The 19,796-nt window shown below is 39.7% G+C and overlaps 1 protein-coding gene across 2 annotated transcripts in view; it reads left to right on the top strand.

Annotated features, from left to right (window-relative positions):
* grb2b (growth factor receptor-bound protein 2b) overlaps positions 1-19,796 on the top strand; it is a 35,259-nt gene that overhangs the window by 5,052 nt on the left and 10,411 nt on the right. For both annotated transcript variants that reach the window (XM_059348208.1, XM_059348209.1), the window contains exon 3: positions 18,794-18,891. In XM_059348208.1, the coding sequence (XP_059204191.1) occupies positions 18,794-18,891 (98 nt within the window). The remainder of the gene's footprint in view (positions 1-18,793; positions 18,892-19,796) is intronic.

The following is a 19,796-nucleotide window of genomic DNA, read 5'->3' as shown; positions in this document are numbered from 1 at the left end:
ACAACATTAAAGATGAGCTGTTCCTTTTTTGCCTTAGTTTTTCAACCGTGAAATCCAGAATTGTAGTCTCAGTTCCCCAAATGTTTAACAGGTTGTTCTCAATTCTTGTTTTATTTCCTTCCCTTTAATATACATTTAAATATATTTTTACTTCACAGAAGTCTCTGTCCCCCAGAATTTTTTTCATATGTGACTAAAGATGATCACTAAAACGTACTTCTTCACGTTCAGTGCTGTCATATAACCCAGATTCCAAATTGGGATGATGTGTAAACTGTAAATATATGAATAAATGGGTTTATTTTAACCTTTGTGTTGTTTTCTGGCACATGGCCTATAAACAGGTTGAACATGCACACAACTATCCAACTAAAATGTAAATAAAATAGAATGCATATGTGTATATTTTGAAAAAGTTTGATCAGATTAAACAGTTTATCAGTTTGAACATAAAGTATAGTTTTTGTAAAGTTTATCAGTTGAATATGTGTCCCAAAAGATTGGCATTAAATCGTAATTTGCACTTTGCATAATTTGTACAAGCAGAAAAAAATGTTGTGAAATGCTGCATTATATAAATATATACATTTAATGCCATTATGCTATACACAGTGGCTTTAAAATACAGAGAAGATATTCAAATACCCTGGCCTTACATATTGGACCAAACTAGCGGATAGCATACTGTAAGTGCACTACCGTAAGAGCTACAGAAAAAGCTTCACAGGTTATTTCTGGACAGAGACTGAATCTGAAATGGGGAAGGAAAGCCTGCATGACTGTTGCCTCCAGCACCATCCACATTTCATCTGAATCAATTGTGGCCTGTTTTGCCCAAAGGCCACTTCACTTTTTTGAGACAGAATGAATTGGCTGATGTTTGTCGGACACCATCCCCCTCTCCATTTATTTCATCATCTTTTATTCTGCATTTGTTCCTCCTCACAGTAGTCATACATTAGTCTCAAGTCTGAGTCCTTCCCCCAGGTAACTTTAGGAGAAACAGGATGGAACAAGCTCCTGTCACTCACTGGAGCGTACTCGTATACAGGTTGACCCAAGTTACACCACATTTATCAAGTAAAGGCAGTAGTTTTAAGGCAGTTTGGTTATCTATCTGCAAGGATTTTTAATTTATTTATTTAACAGATATATTCACTTTTTATATGTACATATTGTGGTATAAAATGGTAGTTTTTTCATGTTTGTTTGCGATAAATTATTGCAAAGTACTGAAGATTAGCTAGTGCAATGGAGTCTACCAATACCATAAAGTAAGCTATTGGTTGGCCTGCTTTTAGCTCTGTGTACCAGTTACTTTTGTGGTAGCTTAACAGTTTTCTATAATTTCTATTTTTTAACTTCCTTTAGAGAAAAGGGTATTTAGAAAAGTTTCTCGCTCACTATCTTACTTTGCTCTTTGCACTCTGCTTTTTAGACCAGTTGGCCATTTAGTTACATAACCGCTGTTTAAACATCAATAATGCTAAACTAAATTCCCCTCTCAATTGGAAAAATAAATAAATAAAAGAAAATACTCAAAACAGATTAGCAATCACAAACAGCCTAACAAGTTTGTTCTGTTTATTTAGAACTGCTCCAGTTGACATTGCATGTACATGTACAGCAGACTATACATAAGCATTTGACCTAGTTCATCTAAAAGCAAACTGTCTTGAGGTGGAGTGTGTTCATAGTGGCTCCTTTGCTTCCATCACCAGTGCTATCTGTCTGCTGATACTAATACTAAACAGCTCTGCTCTTAGGACAAAGGGCCCCTCTCATGAGGGAGCGAGCCCGTGTTAAGACTCTGCTTGAATGTAGCATCCTTTAACTTCACACCATGTTCAGTATCACTAGGAGATGGTGGCTGTGTGGCTATCTCTAGCCCTCATGTTGGCATTGACTCTGTTAATTTAATTTTGCCTTCATTCACAGTATCACTACCACACAGTGTGGCGGGACAATTTTTGATAGCTATAAATATAGGCATTGTTGTCAACATTGCGTCCCGTATACATTGATGAAAGGAACTAGGGGGGTTTGTTACTGTCGACATCTAAGTATGATTGGCAGCAGTTAGTTACAGTTTAAGTGACTCACCAAAACTCACTAGGCTGCAACCCAAATATTAGGCAGCTCCAGCTCTGGCTTAATGCCACACAGCCATACAGCAGTTTTCCTCCTCATTTCAAACGTAAAGCATTTATCTAATGGTCTGCCACTGAGGGGATCAAAAGGTTGTTTTGAGGACATGAAATCCCGCTGTGTCAAACTATTTAATCATCCTGAAATGTGTATATGCTGACTTTTATCACTTGTCAAAATACCCATGAAGAGAAATGATTACAAATAGCACATGCCAGTTTGTCCAGCATTGTGTATGAAAGATGATGTTAAATTTCCTTCTTTCAATAAAGCCTGTGTATGGATACTAAATCGCTTAGGAGAAAATTGCAATCCATCCAGAAATAGTGATAATGATTTTTATTTTTGACGGACTATAATCAATTATTTTTCACACACCCATTAGATATCCCTTTCATCAGCTAATCCTGCTTTTTGGGCTGGGTCATAATACCATATGTATTGTCAAAATTATATAGAAAATGTCTATTGTGATGTTGGGGAAAAAAGCGACTTAGCTACATTATGGAAGTATTTACATCATTTTGGGAATGCTTTACATTCTCATCCTTGTATGGAGGTGCTGTTTGGCTAACGTGGAGTATAAAATACACAAATCGTCTTTTACTATATGCTTATTTCATATACACTATTTATTGAATTACCAGGAAACATGCATTTGTTATATTGCTATTATTATATTACATATTATATCCCAACTGTTTATTTATAGTAGTGAAACGGTTCATTTCCATTTAAAAATGTACATTTGGTAAAGTAATCTTACGAAACACCCTTAATTTGCACAATATTGACTTTTGGTTTTACGTGGAAATCGAACAGCGGTCGCTCTTTACACTATAACCCGCCAGGTTCCTTCTTTTTGTTTTGTGGGTGATGATTGTCTGCATATTGTCTAATGCCGTGAAGATATGTCGTATCTGGTTCGATAGCTGTCAGCCAGTTAGCAAACTCTGTGTCACTTGTGACTCACACAGCTGGTTGAACAGACCAGCCCCCCCTCTAATCTTCAGCCTTGAGTCATACACCAACATTTAGTTCTCTCATTTGCCAGTTCATTAGTAGTGAAGCAAACTGTCACATTTAAAGAGACTCCAACCCCTAACCAGGTCGGAGCCATTTATTGTTTCATAAAATGATTCTAGTCTTATAATTGGGTGTGTGAAATTTTACTCAACATATTGCTTTTGCTCCTTTTATCAGTAAATTGCACACAGAGCTGTTTCAACTACCTTCTACCTTTTATCTTTGTAGACCGTTTTCAAGTTATTAAACTGTTCTCACTTAATCTGAACAGGGAGCTGGATTTGTTGTTTGAATCTCATATTTTCGATAAAGACAGCTAAACAATTTTAAAGCACTGAAGCGTTAGCTCACATGTAAAATATCTTTCTGCATAAGTGCAGAGAGTGGGACCATGACACATTTGCATAATGCAGACTAGTTCGGTTTCACAATGTGATCTCCCATCATGCATAGACAAAAAAGGGGAATTTGTCACTGGTGCGTAGGAGTTTTTTTTTTTTTAAATTCTGCTTACTGTTAGACTTGTACTTTTTAGAGCCTTTTGTTACTTATTGGTCTCAATTACTTTACAAAATTGAACAGTGTGGTCAACACACATACTTTTAACATGACTACTTCACATACTCAGAGTTAAAGTGTGCTTTTGAGGTGCAACAACCAGTTGAGAAATCACTTCGACCTCCTTACTTGTACTGTTTGTCCTCGGAAGATCATTACTTAGAGTGATGAAGTGAAAAATCCATTGTAAGAATGAGTGCTTGTGTGATAGCTATTCCTGTCACATGTTGTTGTTTTGACTATTTTTTTTATCAAATCATCAGTTTTAAATGCTTAGCCGAGTCTTATTTTCTGTGTCAGAAAGCAGATCTAGAGGCAAAGCAGCAGGCATGTGGAGGCCACAGCAGAGTCGGCCATTGCCCTGAGCACTCCACACTTGTTCTCATTTCCTCCTTAAATAAATAAAGATTAACAGCCCTGCTAGCTGACAGAATTAGCTCCTATCAACAGATCTTTGAACCGTGCCCATGTAGCATGATCTAAGATCCGCCTTTCCACCTCGTTACGTCTTCAAACTGCCGCCTTCACATTCAGATCACTTGATATTTGAGCTCAAGTCATACCACTCTGTCAATCTTATACAGCAGCCACTAATGAAATGATCTGCCATAAAACTCCAGTTTAAAGTCATCCCAGGAATTGAATGAGAGCTTGCCAATAGATTACCAATAGAGCTGAGGTATTTGTTGAACATTAAGACACTCAGTGGTCATTATAGGAGGCAAATGTTAGTGCCCCAAAAGATAAAATGTTATGGAAACGTTATCATTACACAGATAAATTTACTAACTTGTATTTGCAAGTTAACTAAAACAAAACGCTGAAACATGATGAAGTTGTCATAGAGAGACGACACTTATCACAGAATTGCTCCAGAAGTATCCAGTGTAGCTGAGTTAATGAAAAGCTAAATCATCATAAGACAATAACCAATGGGTTTGGAGCATTTTCACAAATGCATTCTGACTCTTTTCCTCTGCACACAGACTGTTTACCTGCAGTCAACCAAAGCCTGCTCAAACATGATTGGTCAATAGTACTTAAATACAAACAGAAACCAAAACTCTTCTGCCACAAAAATGTTGTCCTGCTGCCTATAGAATCTGCATTCACACAAGGAATGTGTTTACAAAAATTGAGTGTTCTTCACAATATTTAACATTGATCTTGCTTTTGTTTCAACTGAATGTGAGCATGAGAAATTCACAAAAAGAAGAGAATTTTCCTATAGAAAGACAGGATTGTGACCATCACCACCCACTCGTCCTGCTGCCCCAAACCTTCTTGAGCACAGAGTCAAACTGGGCTTAGAATCTGTGGTAAAGTTGTCTAGTCTGTCCCAACATTAGTGTGTCCTTGCATCTGCGTATGCTTACGTTAATGCCACAGCTTAGCTGTTTTCACATCCTGTTCGATGTGTCTTCCAACCCCCAGCAACTTCCTGTGTCTCCACAGCAAACTCCAGCAACTCTACTGTATGCACCTACTGCACCAGACCACTGAATTTACACAGAAGCAAAAGCTTGATCCTTCCTGACACAGTTAAAATTTAGTGGTCACATTACTTTCAGTTGAATATACAGTATAATCATTTGGCCTCAGGAAGAACTCACTATTTTTAAGCCACCTTGTGACAGTCTTTTTGTTGCAATATAGAGGAAGGTGGAGCTTTAGGCCAGTTGCTTCAACACTTTCTCTTAATGCCCCCCACCCCTCCCCAGATTAATGGTTCCCTCATCGCCTATTAGTGCTTAAGGTATTGATTTCCCCTCCTTGTCCACTTGACTGCTGAAGAGAGGAAGAGTTGTATCAGCGCTGCCTTGTGATGTCTGAATGTCTTTAAAACCAAACCTCCCTTAAAAGACCCATAAGCTGCCATTAGAGTCTGAGCTCCAATCCCAGATTCAAATCCCACTATTTGATTTTTCCTTTCTAAACACTCAGTTCAAGTCAGTAGCGGTTTCCTGCAGATTTCTAGCCTGCTGTGTAAAGCAGCAGTGCAGTTGACTATGTGGATCTGAAGGGTCAATAAATTGCTGCTATGTTGCTCATTGTGCAGTTTTTCTTACGGTTTAGATTCACCCTATTTGCACTGCCAGAGGCCTTGTAGGATCTCACTGGAGTCTAAGAGACTCTGTGTGCTCAGTTCACATTTGCATAGGAGCAGACTATTTTTTAATTAAGTGCTGAATCTCTGGAGAGAAAGCTTAGATAAGTACATTTCTCTGACTCAGTTTTTTCTCTCGTCTTTCTTTTGTCTAGTTCAAACACTGTGACCTTGTTGGTGTAAGAAAAACTTTTTAAAGGCTTTGCTGTGAAGTATAGCTATAGGGCATATGGCCCACAAGGATTGTAGGTATTAAAGGCAGTCTTTATCACAATGACACACAAAACACAAAGAAGTTTTGACAAAGTAGTGCAGCATTTCAATCATCTAATGCAATAATGACCCTGCAACACACTTGTACAAGTGTTACTCTTGTTGTGTACACAAGCTGTATTTGAAAAGGATTTTTATGAGTTAAGCACCAGTGGCTATAAAGATGAGAGCTAAGACGGAGAACATGCAGTCTACTTTAAAATAGCAGAACTATCAACCCTTCTCTGCTTATGACGCCACTACCAGCATTCTGCTGTTCACAAGACAAATGTTAGGAGATGTGGAAACTGCAAATATTGCCTTAGCGTAGTAATGGAGGAAAGTGTGTTTGCATGAACCTTTATCTGTCTTGCTGCCTTTTCGTTGTTGTGCTATTTCTTGTGTGTCTCTGTATTCGAGACATCTGTCCAAGTCAACATACGGCAGCAGGCGACTTCCCACTCTGGCCTAATAGCTGCCCAATGGGCGAGGTTTAATATGTCCACACTCATGCCTGCTGCTGATGCGGAAGTTTAAACCCACTCTCTTAAATTGACCATTTCTCTCCCTCAATTTCTGTGGCCTTGCTTGCTCCATAGCCTGTTTGAGCAGTAAATTGTACTCCGTGTGACAGCCTGTGGACCTTATGCAAAGAGCAGCAGCAGTATAGGTGCTTTTAAAGGGATAGTTGGATTTATTGAAGTGGTTGTGTGACGTACTTGTCCATCGTCACTGTATTACCTAAAGTAGATGGTGGTCAGCAGCCACCTAATTTAGAAAGGCAGGCAGGACTACCGGCACAGAAGCTAAGCTAAGTGACACCAAGGAGGAGGGCAGAATCAAAACCCATTTTAGCCACCTAAAAATGCAGAAATATAATAATAATAATAATAAAATATATAATGTATATAATAGAATAAAGTGTGTGAAGTGTGTATTTAGTATATTTTCACTGCTTGCCCTTGCTGCCAGACAGTCCTTTCACAAAAGGAAATTAAGCCTTTTATATCAACCAGACTCCTTTGACAAAAACACTCATTTAACCTTACAGAACACAGGTCTACTGCTGCCATTATTAGTTAATTTGTTTGTGTTATTGCGTGATATTGGCAAATCTGAAATGGCCCTTTTAATATAGCAAGTCCCATAATAATGCAAACAAACTAAACAAGCAATGCAGCAGCAGACCAGCATATCCCATGTTTTGTGTGGTTACATGACAATTTCTTTCAATGGAGTCTGGTGGCTATGACAACAGCGTGGATAACGGCTCCAGTTCCTTCAGAGTAAACTTAAACAGGGTGGAAAAATTTTAAAATAATGTACTTTTGAACTAAATTTTCCCTAACTGGCTTAAACACTTTTTGCTGCTGCCCCCATTCAAAGCAGCGTGTTGCTTAGCTGCCTTACTGGTACTCCTGCCTGCTTCTCAAAACTGGGTAAACCCCTCCTTAAAAAAATCTGAATGATTCCTTTAAAGCACTTGACAGATCTGTGTCAGAATTATCTCTCTCATTCACTTATGCACTACTCCCTTTATAATAGACTCTGAATAGTTTACTCTATTGTGAGAAGTAACACTTTACTCAATCATTATAATTTTGTGCCATCACTCACAGGTCCTGTGCCTGTAGTTTTCAAATCTATGAAATGTATTGCATTGTGGGATTGTAAGACAAAAGCCATGTGCATATATATTCCGTCCTACTTTTTCAGTTTCATTGTTGAATATAGAGCATACATTTCACATTGGCAGTAAATACAGTATATTATATAGTAAATGTGGAGATATTTTTGGCATAATCTTTGTGCCCTTTTGCATAACATGGTAAATCATGCTGTTTTCACACCGTGAAACAAGGGCAATTTAGGGTGGCATCTTGATATGTGGTTTGATTTCCTGTTTACTAATTGATCCAAGAAGTGATGCATGCAGTTCTGTTTCAGTTCACAGTTCACTTTCTTTTATACAGATTCAGCTTTTTAAAACCTCAACCGAACCATCTAATGCAAGAATTTTGACGGCTTTCGTCTTTTTCATCACCACCCCTGGACTTAAACATCTCAGTAGATGTCAGACTAACTCTGTGTCATCTCTGTCTTCTTCACACACAGTCAGAAAAACACACAACCAAGACAAAGATTAACTTTTCATATTGCAAGTGGATGACATACAATTCCTATTTTCCTTTTGAGCTGCCATCAACATTTTATGTACATCTTTTCCATTATTTCTGATATCTTAAAAGCAATAAAAGACAAGAGAGAGCACATATATCAGTAGCACAGGAGATGCAGATTGTATCTAATGGGAACAAAAAACCCTTCTCTTTCAGTTTGTTGATGGTAAATCACAAAAAGCTACCCAGCTACTGCAGATGGAGGAGCACAGTACAGTCCACAGAATAGCTAGCTTGGCTGCTTTCAAAAAGAGATGCCCTCATTTTATGTAATTTGCCCCTGGGGAGTTTTCCTAAGCTGAACACAAGGAGTGTGATTCTTCAAAGTGGTCCCGTGTCTTCTTTTGCTCTCCTTCTCCCTCTCTCAAAGCTTCTTGACATCACTTTCTCTTGTGTTTGCTCTTCATCCGTCCTGATCAGTCATCTGTCTCTGTTTGTGCTTCGTTTTTTGTGCTTCTTCTCGTGCTCCCTCTACCTCTTTTCTCACTGCTCTTCCTCTCTTTGGAGTGTTGAGTCAGAGTCAGAGAGCTGTAATTAGATCTCACTCCCTTCTCATCTCCACATCACTCCCTCCTGATGTGCCATAAGGTCACTGACGGCTGTATTTGAACCAAAAGTTATCATTCTCTGTCTTGCGGATTTTGTCTCTCGACTCTGCTTTAGTTCCCAATCTGCACCGCATAAGAGTATTACTACACGATAAATGCATTACTGATGGGGCCACAGTGACAAATATAATTCTTGACATAACTAAGGAGGAGATGGATTGTCAACTTTTCGCTGACACTAAATTCGAATTGGTTGCCACGCGTATATGGGTTGGTTAATCTCCCAACAACAGCCGGTTAAGCCTTGCATTGGCATTAGACAGCAGCAAGCCCATTCTTAACACTATATAACTGCAACAGTTGTTCCTGAATGCACACACTTGCCTAAGCTGTCACATCTGTTTTCTGCACTACAGATTTTGTGGCTTTTTTTTAAGCTGGAGTCATTAGAGGGTATTGCCAAAATAAACTGCACTGAGAATTCAAGCTGTGACAAACAACATCATGATGTAAGAGAAGATCCTCCTCCGAGCTGCTGGAGTTAAATTGATGTTAAGAGAAAAGACCAGAGGATTGGGGATAAGCCAAAATTATCCTTTCCATATCAATTATCACACTTAGACAGTTAATTAGAAATGCCACCCATTTGGTTTCGCTGGTGGGTTCATTTTCTTTTTCAGGCACTATGACTTGATGCATTTTTTTTCAATCTACGACACTATAACTGTTGGATTGCCTGTTACCTATTGTTTCCCACCATCACTGACTTGGTATCCTTGATACATTACTCCAAAAAATGGTGAAGGCTTCATACAATGCTTTGTCTTATTTAAATGTTTTTACTTTCATTTTCTTTTTTGCCTTTACTTTATAGTACATCCGAAGATGGACAGAAAACAGGAAAGGCGGGAAAGTATGGGGCCAACATGCGACACAGGACAACATTGTTTTTTCTTAGATATTTCTTAAATATATGTTATCTGTTTTGACCTCAGCCCTCAAAACATCGAAATCCAGAACCTTTTAAGAACCACAATTGATAAACAGAATCAAGTTTGTTAAAAATCCGATCGATCTGCACGTCCTTAAATAAAAACACAAAATACCTTTTTGGCAGCTGTTAAATAAGCTATAACTATTGGAAATAATCACTTTGTCTGTGAGGCTTCAGAAAGCCAAATTTGAGGAAATCTGGAGATTGTACATCACCCCGAAACGCCCTTCTTTTGTTTAATATTATATAACTTCCATTTTTCATTTTTAATCTGTTCGACTTCTTGCTGTAGATGGAAACACCCCCAAGTTTGTTTCTGTTTTTAACAAGATAGAAATCTGACGATATGGATCACAATGCCAATTATAGTAATAGTGATGACTGCTGTAATGTTTTATTCTAATGTGATTCCAAATGAAGACAAAATGTAAAAAAAAATACCCAACCCTGGCTACACGGTGGTATAGTGGTTAGCACAACAAGAGGGTCGCTGGTTCGCCTCCCGCCTGCAGCTCTCTCCCCGTGTCAGCGTGGGTTCTCTCCTGGTTCCTCCCACAGACCAAAAACACACACTTAGGTTTAATTGGTGACTCTTAATTGCCCGAGAGCGTGATTCAGCCCTGCTTTTCGCCCAATGTCAGCTGGGATCGGCTCCAGCCCCCGCGACCCAATGAATGATACCCAACCCTATTGGGAATCTAACCGCAGTTGCTGGGGTAAAAACTCAGAAGCAAAGATATATCATATAAAATCGATGTATCTAGATGCATCAATAAGCGTTTTATAATGGCATCATAGCCTGCGGAATCTGGATCGAATTGTGAGTTGCCTAGAGACTCAACACTTCTAAATTTTGCCACTTTCCTTTTGAAAAGGAAATTCTCTACTTATGTGTTGTAACGATAAAAGCATGTTATGAATGCAGTGACATGTAGCTCAATCAGCGTATTTACACATGCAACATTTAGTAATAAAGTTTTTCGGACTTGCGAGCCACAGCAAAGTCAAGTTCAGCCTTTTCTGCCGGGTGTCCGATATTCAGTTTCCCCTGGGTGAGGTGTAATGTGTGTTTTGAAGCTGCAGTCTCTGCTCTATAAGGGAGGCTCCCCATGTGGTAACGGCCTCAGGCAGTATTTTAATTACAAGAGTGTTACAAGCTTTAATTTCCTGAAATCCAATGTAATCTTTTTCTCTGTGTCTTTCTGCATCGGGTGGCACTCATGGCCTCCCCGATCCAAGTCTGCAGCTTCCCTGCTGGGAAGCAAAAGAGGTCAAACTCATTTTGACAGCTTTTGTTTTTTCTAAAGCTGTTTTGCTAAACAAAGCAAAAAGCCAGTGTGGGTCTTCACACCACTGGCCCCTCCCCATCACACCCCAAAACAGTGGTTTTAAATCTGTCTTCCTCTCTGTATCCCTCAGTCTGGGCGGCCCAGTTATTCATCTTTGGGATGACACATTCAGGATATTTAGAAATATCACACCAACACATAACCTACCTTTTTTTAAAAGCCTGGATCCCACAGTCCCTGCACACTGTCCTAGATACTGTGCTGTTTAGGGGGTGAATCAGTTTGCCCCCTGTGGAAGATCTGGTGCCACCACAGGGGTCACTTCTGCTGCTGCCAGTATTTCAAAATACCAAGCCTCAGATTCCATTCCTGCAGTACATCCACACAGTTGGCACTGACAAACACACACACACACACACACACCTACACATAGATATTTTCAGGCATCTCCTAGTCATCACAGGACTTCTGTTCTAAGTTTTTTCCACTGTTGTCTTGTTGGGGGTGTGTGAGCCAGACCCACCTGATGGCTCAATATTGAGAAATGATTGCTAAGGACTGACCAATCCACTGCCATCACAGGGACTTTGGAGTCTTTCCCATTTACATTATTTTTGTTTAACAAATTCAGAACCAGAAGTAGTTTTGATATGGTCATACAATTACTAGATATGTGTAATTTGAGCAGAGAGTCTGCACATGAACTAAGGTCAAATTTGATCTTGTCCTGTCCTGTGGAATTATGATTGATATTGTGTTACCTCTGATCTATGATGTGCTGTTTGGATCCCATAACCCTTTGAAACACACAACCTCCTGGTGGTTTTGAAAGGCATGTTTACTTTAAAAAATAATACTACTAATAAAAAAAATGCCAGTTACTGTTAGAACATAAATTATCATTTGATTATCAAATTTTCAATGGCCCTTGAACATATCTTGTGTGATGAAGGCTTTCTTCAGAAAAGCAACATTTAAAAAAAATCAAAGGTTAATTATATTACATAAAAGCATGTTATCTCTGTGTCTCATTTAAAATATGGTTAAAAATACAAAGTTGAGTAGTGCGAGACCAACACAGTTTACACTGTGCAGAGAGGAGAGGACAGGAGAGGTTGTGAGACCGTATATAGTTCAATATGTATAGCATGATCAATGATTTGTAAAATAAATTAGTAGAGAAATTCAAGGTATTTTTTCCTTTTTTATGATTGATTGTGTTGCAATGTTATACTGCACAAAAAAAACATTTTTGACTTGTCCTTTGTTGTGTTGTTTCCATGAAATGTAGCCACAGTGAGTAAAATGTGATGGGGGCAAAAAAATGCCCTCAAACGGCTTGGAGTCAGAGGGTTAAACCATCCACTGGCTCCTCTTAACCAGGCACTGGCTTTCACTTTGCATATTAGCAGGTACACTGTTGTAACTGATAATTTTCTGTGGTCTGATTAGATAACAGGCACCAATGTTTGATGTTGTCATGGTTGCCGTCTGGTGTGCAAATAGACAGCAGAGGGGCTCTATCGGTTTCATTAAACTTGGTGGCAGACCCAACAGGCTTTGGCCTGTGAGGTTCTGATGAAGCATTAGCTTGTCTATTTTTCTATTTGTCTGACTGCCGCACGCTCAGATTAACTCACACTCCAGGGTAATCCCTGCTCCTGATTTATTGCAATCCCATGCGGACTGTGCAGACATGTGGTTTATTTTGCATCTTGTTTTTTTCTACCCCCACTGTTAGTCTCCTTATGTACCACTCTCTCCACCTCCATCCACCTCCATCTTATGCTAGGCAATGCTTAGTAAGTCCATGTACACCTTATGCAATCACGACTTCTTGAGGATTGTTATTTCTTTTATCCAAATACTTAGTGTTATACAATGGATTGTCTTTGTGACATTCAGTTTTAGGTGGCCTGGAAAGGGAAAGTAAGGATTTGAATCTAATCTCCTAGTCATCACTTAGACCCCATCCAAATCAAAGCAAAGAGCCAGAAAAATGCTTTGCATTGGTGTAAACAGTGAACTTGGTTTAATAATAACTATAAGATTAATTCTTGAACCCCACAGAAACCCAGTATATTAGTTCTTTCCTTTCCAGGCATAATTTATGTTCATGCAAAAATACTTTAACGTGATTATAGAATGTGAGTTCCTACGTTGACTTTTTATTATATGACAGAATAAAAGAAAGAAATCCTATTATGTTACGCCAGTTTCTCCTCACCGGCCAAAATAAATCTCTAGAGAAGACAAAATACCTTTGGAAGATGATTAATGATGTAGAAACACTGCAAGCGTCTTCATTAAATGGATTTAGACACAATATTGTATAATTTCATGGTTTTATAGAGAGACACTGAATTGGTAGTTGTGGACCTGGGTCGCCTGCCATCGACAGTTACCCGTGTTTAGTGTCACACATGGGTTTGTGGGTGGAAGTGCTATAATATTTTAGTGTGTGAGAGAGAGAGACAGGGGGAGGATGGCGTCTACAGTGGCAGCTGTGGAGGAGATAATCCTTGGCCTGGACCTTAGCCTCTCAAATAGAAACTCCTACAACTATTGTGGCTCAATCAGATTAGAGACACAAAAAATCTTCATAGAGAGAGAGAAGAGAGGGAGAGAATGCAGATCATCTACAGAAGCGCAGTAGCACAATGCTGGCTCGGCTTGGAACAGAGAGACACAGCTCAGTCAAGCACAATGCTGTGGTTGTCTGCTCGCTGTATGGTTAAAAAAAACTGCCAGACAAGCAAATATTTTATTTCTGCTTTTCCTCATGGGCTGTCATTCTTTTGGTTTTGAGAGCAACCAGATAAAGCCGTGAGCAAAGCGAAGTTCAAATGTCAATCCAAAGGCATGTCTAAGCCGACCATTTTCACTGGGCTTTATTTGACGTATTTTTTCAGCATACAATCTCTCCTCGTACACTGTCACTTTTGTATTATCCAGGCAGCATGCTTATCTTTTTACATGGGTTGAGCAAATGTCTCCTTAATGCTAAAAACAAAGTTTCCATACTTGGAAAGGACACTAAAGCCTGTTGTGTGGTGTGACAGGTTTTAGTTTCATTTGAGGTGTATATTCAGACTTTATTTGCTCTCAGAGAGAGTTGAATGATGCCACTCACTCATCTATTAGGTGAATATTAAACCAGCAGAAGTTGGCTTAGCTTTGTTCAAAGCCTGGAAATGGAGAAATTGTTAACCAGGCACAGTTACTTCCTGGAGTAACTGTTGGTTGCCTGGCAACTCTCAGAGCCGGGTAATGGTCCAGGAGAAAATGTATTGTAAAACGGCAAAAGATATGATGTTTCATTTATAATGTTGCACTGTTTGGGCTTTTTCAGCCCTAAAAGCAGTCCTAAATTTCATATCAAAAATGGTATCAACTGTAAAATGTGGAATATTTTAGAATGTGTCCAGATTTTGCATTAAGCTCGATATGGATTATTATAGACTTCCTGGCCACTTTGTCATGTACACCTGTTCAACTACTTGTTAACGCAAATGTCTAATCAGCCAATCACAGGGCAGCAACTGGCTGCATTTAGGCATGTAGACATGGTGAAGAAGAGCTGCTGAAGTTCAAAGCGAGCATCAGAATGGGGAAGAAAGACAATTTAAGTGACTTTGAACGTGGCATGGTTATTGGTACCAGACCGACTGCTGATCTACTGGGATTTTCTCTAGGGTTTACAGAGAATGTTCCGAAAAAGAGAAAATATCCAGTGAACCAAAATGCCTTGTTGATGCCAGAGGTCAGAGGAGAATGGACAGACTGGTTCAAGATGATAGAAAGGCAACAGTAACTTAAATAACCACTCATTAACACCAAGACCATCTCTGAATGTACAACACGTCCAACCTTGAAGCAAATGGGCTACAGCAGCAGAAGACCACACTGCTACTGTATTAGGGGCACATTTCACCTAATAAAGTTGCCAATGAGTGTATAGGTACGCTAAACTTTCTCAGTTTTGTGCTTAATGGAGCATTAGAAGCCACCCTGCTATTTGCCCAATCTCTAACCCCAGTGGCTATCGGTTGGCTATCTGTTCACAGAGATTGCTGTTTGCCTTCCTGTCAGCATTGTTGAGACATAGTCATCACACAGCACCACAACAGTGTATGTGAGCATAGGAGGATACCAGCTGAGGTTGCATGTAGAATGAAGCCCAGAACATGTTCAAGCACAAAACGACAAACTATATTTTGCATCAGACATGGAAAATGAAAGTCAGAGTGGGATACCCCCTTTACAAACGGTGGCTTGTCTATGAATCGCCTGGAAATTTCACTTAAGCATCTTAGCAATTCACATAAGCTTAGGCCTACAGTATACTGCAGCACCTGCTGTGCTCTATTATTAACTTTAGTTGTAGAGTGGGTAATTATTTAAGGTTACTCAAGTTCATGAGGACTTGTGGCATGTTGAGCTGTCTGCCAGAGGGATTCTCCTTCACAACAATGATAAAATGCATTGTAAGGACACTTGGTATTACCATCGACTTATCAGTAATCTGAAATATAATTTAAAAGAGTTGCTCTGTCTTAGGGTTGTTGTATTAACCATGAGACCTTTCAATTCACGTCATTTGACCATGCTGAGTGTCTCTCTACTGTCATTTTGCTGCAAATGAAATGAGAAATGTAACATCCAGTCTTAATCTTCATAACTCATAATCATTCTACTTCTCAGTAGTGTACTTATTTGATGTCAGTCATCTAGAGTAATTAATCCAGTTTAGAACAGTTTTTTGTTTGTTTGCTTTCCCTGAGAGAGGTCAGAGTGCACAGTCAGTTGAACTGCATTGCTGGAGCTGGTAGGGTGTCAGGGGCTCTTCAGCAGAGTGGATGCTTGCCAACTAGTGGACTTAAACCTAGTGAGGATGAAGCATTGTCTCTCTGCTGGGCCACTCTTCCTCCTACAATACTGTAAAAAGCACATTTTGTACTCCTGTATTTGTTGCTTTGATGTTTGTTTAAAATATCTCATAAATGTTGAAGGTGGTACTGCTCTGTTTGTGAGCACGGTTGTTTCTGCATAAGACACGTTAAGACTCTGAACACCAACGTTCAGCTGTCAGACGTTGGGTGTCTGCGGCGAATAATCACACATTGGCACAAGTCTGCAGACGGCAGTTGAGCTGATTGGGCATGTTCAATCTGTGGAGTCAGGAGGTAAAAGAAGATGACTGAAAGGCTGATAATGACACAGTTTACTGGTTGGTGGTTTCTTGTTGTTTTTTCACCTCTGGCTTTTGAGCCTTGCTAACATATGGCTTTACAGATTGCATTGTCGGCCAGCTCATCCACCACTTTGGTTCAGAATGAAATATCTCAACAACTATTCAGTGGATTGCTGTGAGATTTTGTCTCAAGGGGAAGTCTACTCCTAATGTTGATGATCATCTGACTTTTTCTCCAGCACCATTGTCATAGAAATGGCATAGTTGAATATTTGGACAACCTTTGAATCGATTGCTGCAGGAAATTTATTACAGACATTCATGGTTCTCGGCCATTTAATCCTCTGGACTTTTCAGCTTGCATCACAATCAAGTCAAAGTTTTGATTGGGCATTCTATGACCAACTACCTGCAAAACCAACGACATTGTCATCAGCCAAAGCTGTACTTTATATTTTGTGCAAATCATAGACTGTACATAAAGATCTCGGGTTGTGATCATTAAACATGCTAGCATTATCATTGTGAGCATGCTAACATGCTGATGTTGGCATTTATCTCAAAGCACCACTGTGCCTAAGTACAGCCTTTACAGACCCACTATCATGACTGTAGACTCTTAGTCTTGCTATCCTTTGTAAGCAGTGGACCACAATCTGACAATGCCGTGCAAATGTAAGCTGTGCACTGCACGTCTGCAGTCAGCTGGCTGCAAGGCCACAAAGTGTTGGCTCAGTCTGCCTTTGTAGGCGCTAGTTCTTAAAGGTCGGTTTGGTGTGTCAACATACAGCCCAGAGGCTAAGGCCCTTTTGTGTGAGTCTTGGCTCAGACAGTGCCACATTGACTTGCTTAAATACACTCACCCCATGTGGTTCTTCCCATCTCTCTGTGTATCACAGACATGGCCTACTCCAATATCTATAAGTCCACTATACACATATAGAAACACCTACCCCCCAACTCTTCATTTCAGCCTACTTATGTTTTTGGTCCAAGGCCACTCCCTGATCCAGTAATGCTGGTCTTGTGCAGGGTTAGCAGCTGGGGGAGGCCAGTGACAGCTGGCATTCTGAAAGCTCACTGGAGCAAATAGACCCAGGCTACTCACACTACACAGGGGCCAATCAGACAGCTGTCTTGGGCTGGGTTAGTGGGAAATTATGAGTTTAAGGGGATAGGAAGAGGAGGGCAAAAAGAAAAAAATTGTTGATGTTTATTAGGCTTTTATTCCTAGATCACTATTTTTTTTCTGATGTTTTCTGTTTGTCAGTGTGTGCTGCTTTCTTCTGTTAGAAAACTCCGTGCTACATTAAGGATTGCATGTCTGCCGTAGCCAAAAATGTGTCGTTTTTTTTCTTTCTTTGAATTATGCAGATGAGTTGTGATCAAAGGCGGCGAAAGAAATTGCTTTTAACAAACTTGACTCGCGTAATTCTCCGGAGTAATACTGAGTCATTCTTCAGTACAAGATTCTGTCTGTCTGGATGAGGGTGGCGAGATTAATGCTGGGCCTGTTTTACTTCAAGCTGCTCAGAGAATCCAAACAGGTGACAGCTTGGTCGTGTGACACGTGTATCACATCCTTTTCTTTCTCTCTTTGGATTCTCAGGCTGTATACCCTGCTGGTATTTGATGGCCATAAGTTGGGCTAAGATTATCAAATGAGTCTGTCTGCTTTTTGCAACATCCTTCAGGCAGTGGCTGCGTGACTCAGTGCTGTTGCTTAGTTTTCCTTCGAAATTTGTACATATCAAGATGTTGCTGAAATGCAATAAGATTTCCCTTACAGCCAGGAAGGATATTTTACACTACTTTTCCTCTGCTTTTCCTCTTAACTGGTTATTGTCCCTTCTTTTTTTCTTTTTTTAATTTGCATTTTCTTTCTTGTTTTAGTAGAAATACCATTGAGTGACATGGCATGACATTTTGAAATCGCTTCTGGGGGGGGAATTCAACATTTTAAGTTATTAATGGCACACTGATGGGCTCCTTTTTGGGTAGATGAATCGGCTGCTGCAGCGTGAAGGTTAATTTCTCCCGGCACGACCCATCTCGCATAAAGTGGCACTCGCATATTAGCATGGACACACACTGTTGCACCACTAGCCCACCACAACTGCACTGTAGCCATACTTTGTCAGACATGAATGCCCTCACAGCTGTCTGCGTCACTGAGGCATTCTGCTAAATGAGTCTCTGTAGCTAAATGTGCAGGTCACATACGGACACATTATTGGTCCTTTTAATTAAAGTATCTTTTGAAGCGTTTTAAATTGTATTTGGAAGATTATATTTGCCTGCTGCTCTCCCTGCTGTTCGTTTTGTAGTTTCCTAATATTTACCGAGCAGTTCTAACAAACAGTTCAGGCACCTCGTGAAGTCACAGGAAATTAAAGGAAATGGCTCAAAGCTATATTTACGAGCTTGATTGCTGCCCATTGTTGACATTTGTATGTGCCACTAACCTGAACAACTCTTCTTTCTCTTTTTTTCCCAGGTATTAAATGAAGAGTGTGATCAGAACTGGTACAAGGCAGAGCTAAATGGAAAAGATGGCTTCATTCCCAAGAATTACATAGAGATGAAAGCCCATCCGTAAGTATTACTCACACCGGTTGCTCTAATGTCAGTTTCTAATTGTCTGTGTGTTAATGTGAAAGTATCTGCTGTATTGCACACGTCATACGTTATACGACATTCTGCTGCTCGTTGGTCTCTTTTCTCTCTGCCTGTACTGATTAATCTAACTTGTCGGCTGCTCAGGTTGAGTAAGCTTGAAGTACAACTGTCCTGTTCACGCTTATGAGAATTGATTGTGTGTGATGCCGTGGTCAAGTGTGTGTGTGAAACCACTTCAGAGAACGCCTGGCAGGATCCTTAGAGGACATTACCTCTGGACCCGCACTCAGTGCCAGATTAGCTCTCTCTTTATTAATGTGCTCGAGGCCTCTTACGCTTAATTGAATATTGACCTTATTGCATCATTGCTGGGGTGCAATCAGATATACTTTTTTCTTTTTTCTTTTTGCAGTGGGACGTCATTGTGTGTTGGTCTGTCTTCACTTTTTCACTTGTGTTGTTTCCTACCCTGTGTGCCAGTGTAACAACAATGCTGTTTAATGTTCAGTCTTTATTATGGTTATAGGGAATCAATATTTAGCTGCCTCTCATACATCTGTAACACTGAACCTCTCATAATCATTGTAATGAAAGCTCTCAAGGGTGTTACAGCTTACAACATATTTGTACTGAGTGCAATGTTTTCAGTAAAATAATAGACGCACAGAAAGGTAGCACATACCCATGATTAGGGCTGGGCCATATGTACCAAAAGTCATATCCCGATATACTTTAGCTAAATATCAATATACGATATAAATCCTGATATTTTTATCGCAAAGTGAGAGCAAATTTTCAGTCAAAGTCAAAGCCAAACATGACATGTCACAAGTCGTTTTATTGAAGCAGTTTATTTAAGTGAACATAAATACTGTATAATA

This window comes from Centropristis striata, chromosome 13, assembly GCF_030273125.1.
Source record: "Centropristis striata isolate RG_2023a ecotype Rhode Island chromosome 13, C.striata_1.0, whole genome shotgun sequence".
Classification (NCBI taxonomy): domain Eukaryota; kingdom Metazoa; phylum Chordata; class Actinopteri; order Perciformes; family Serranidae; genus Centropristis; species Centropristis striata.
Note: the sequence above shows the minus strand (reverse complement) of the source record. Positions and strands in the feature narration are given on the sequence as shown.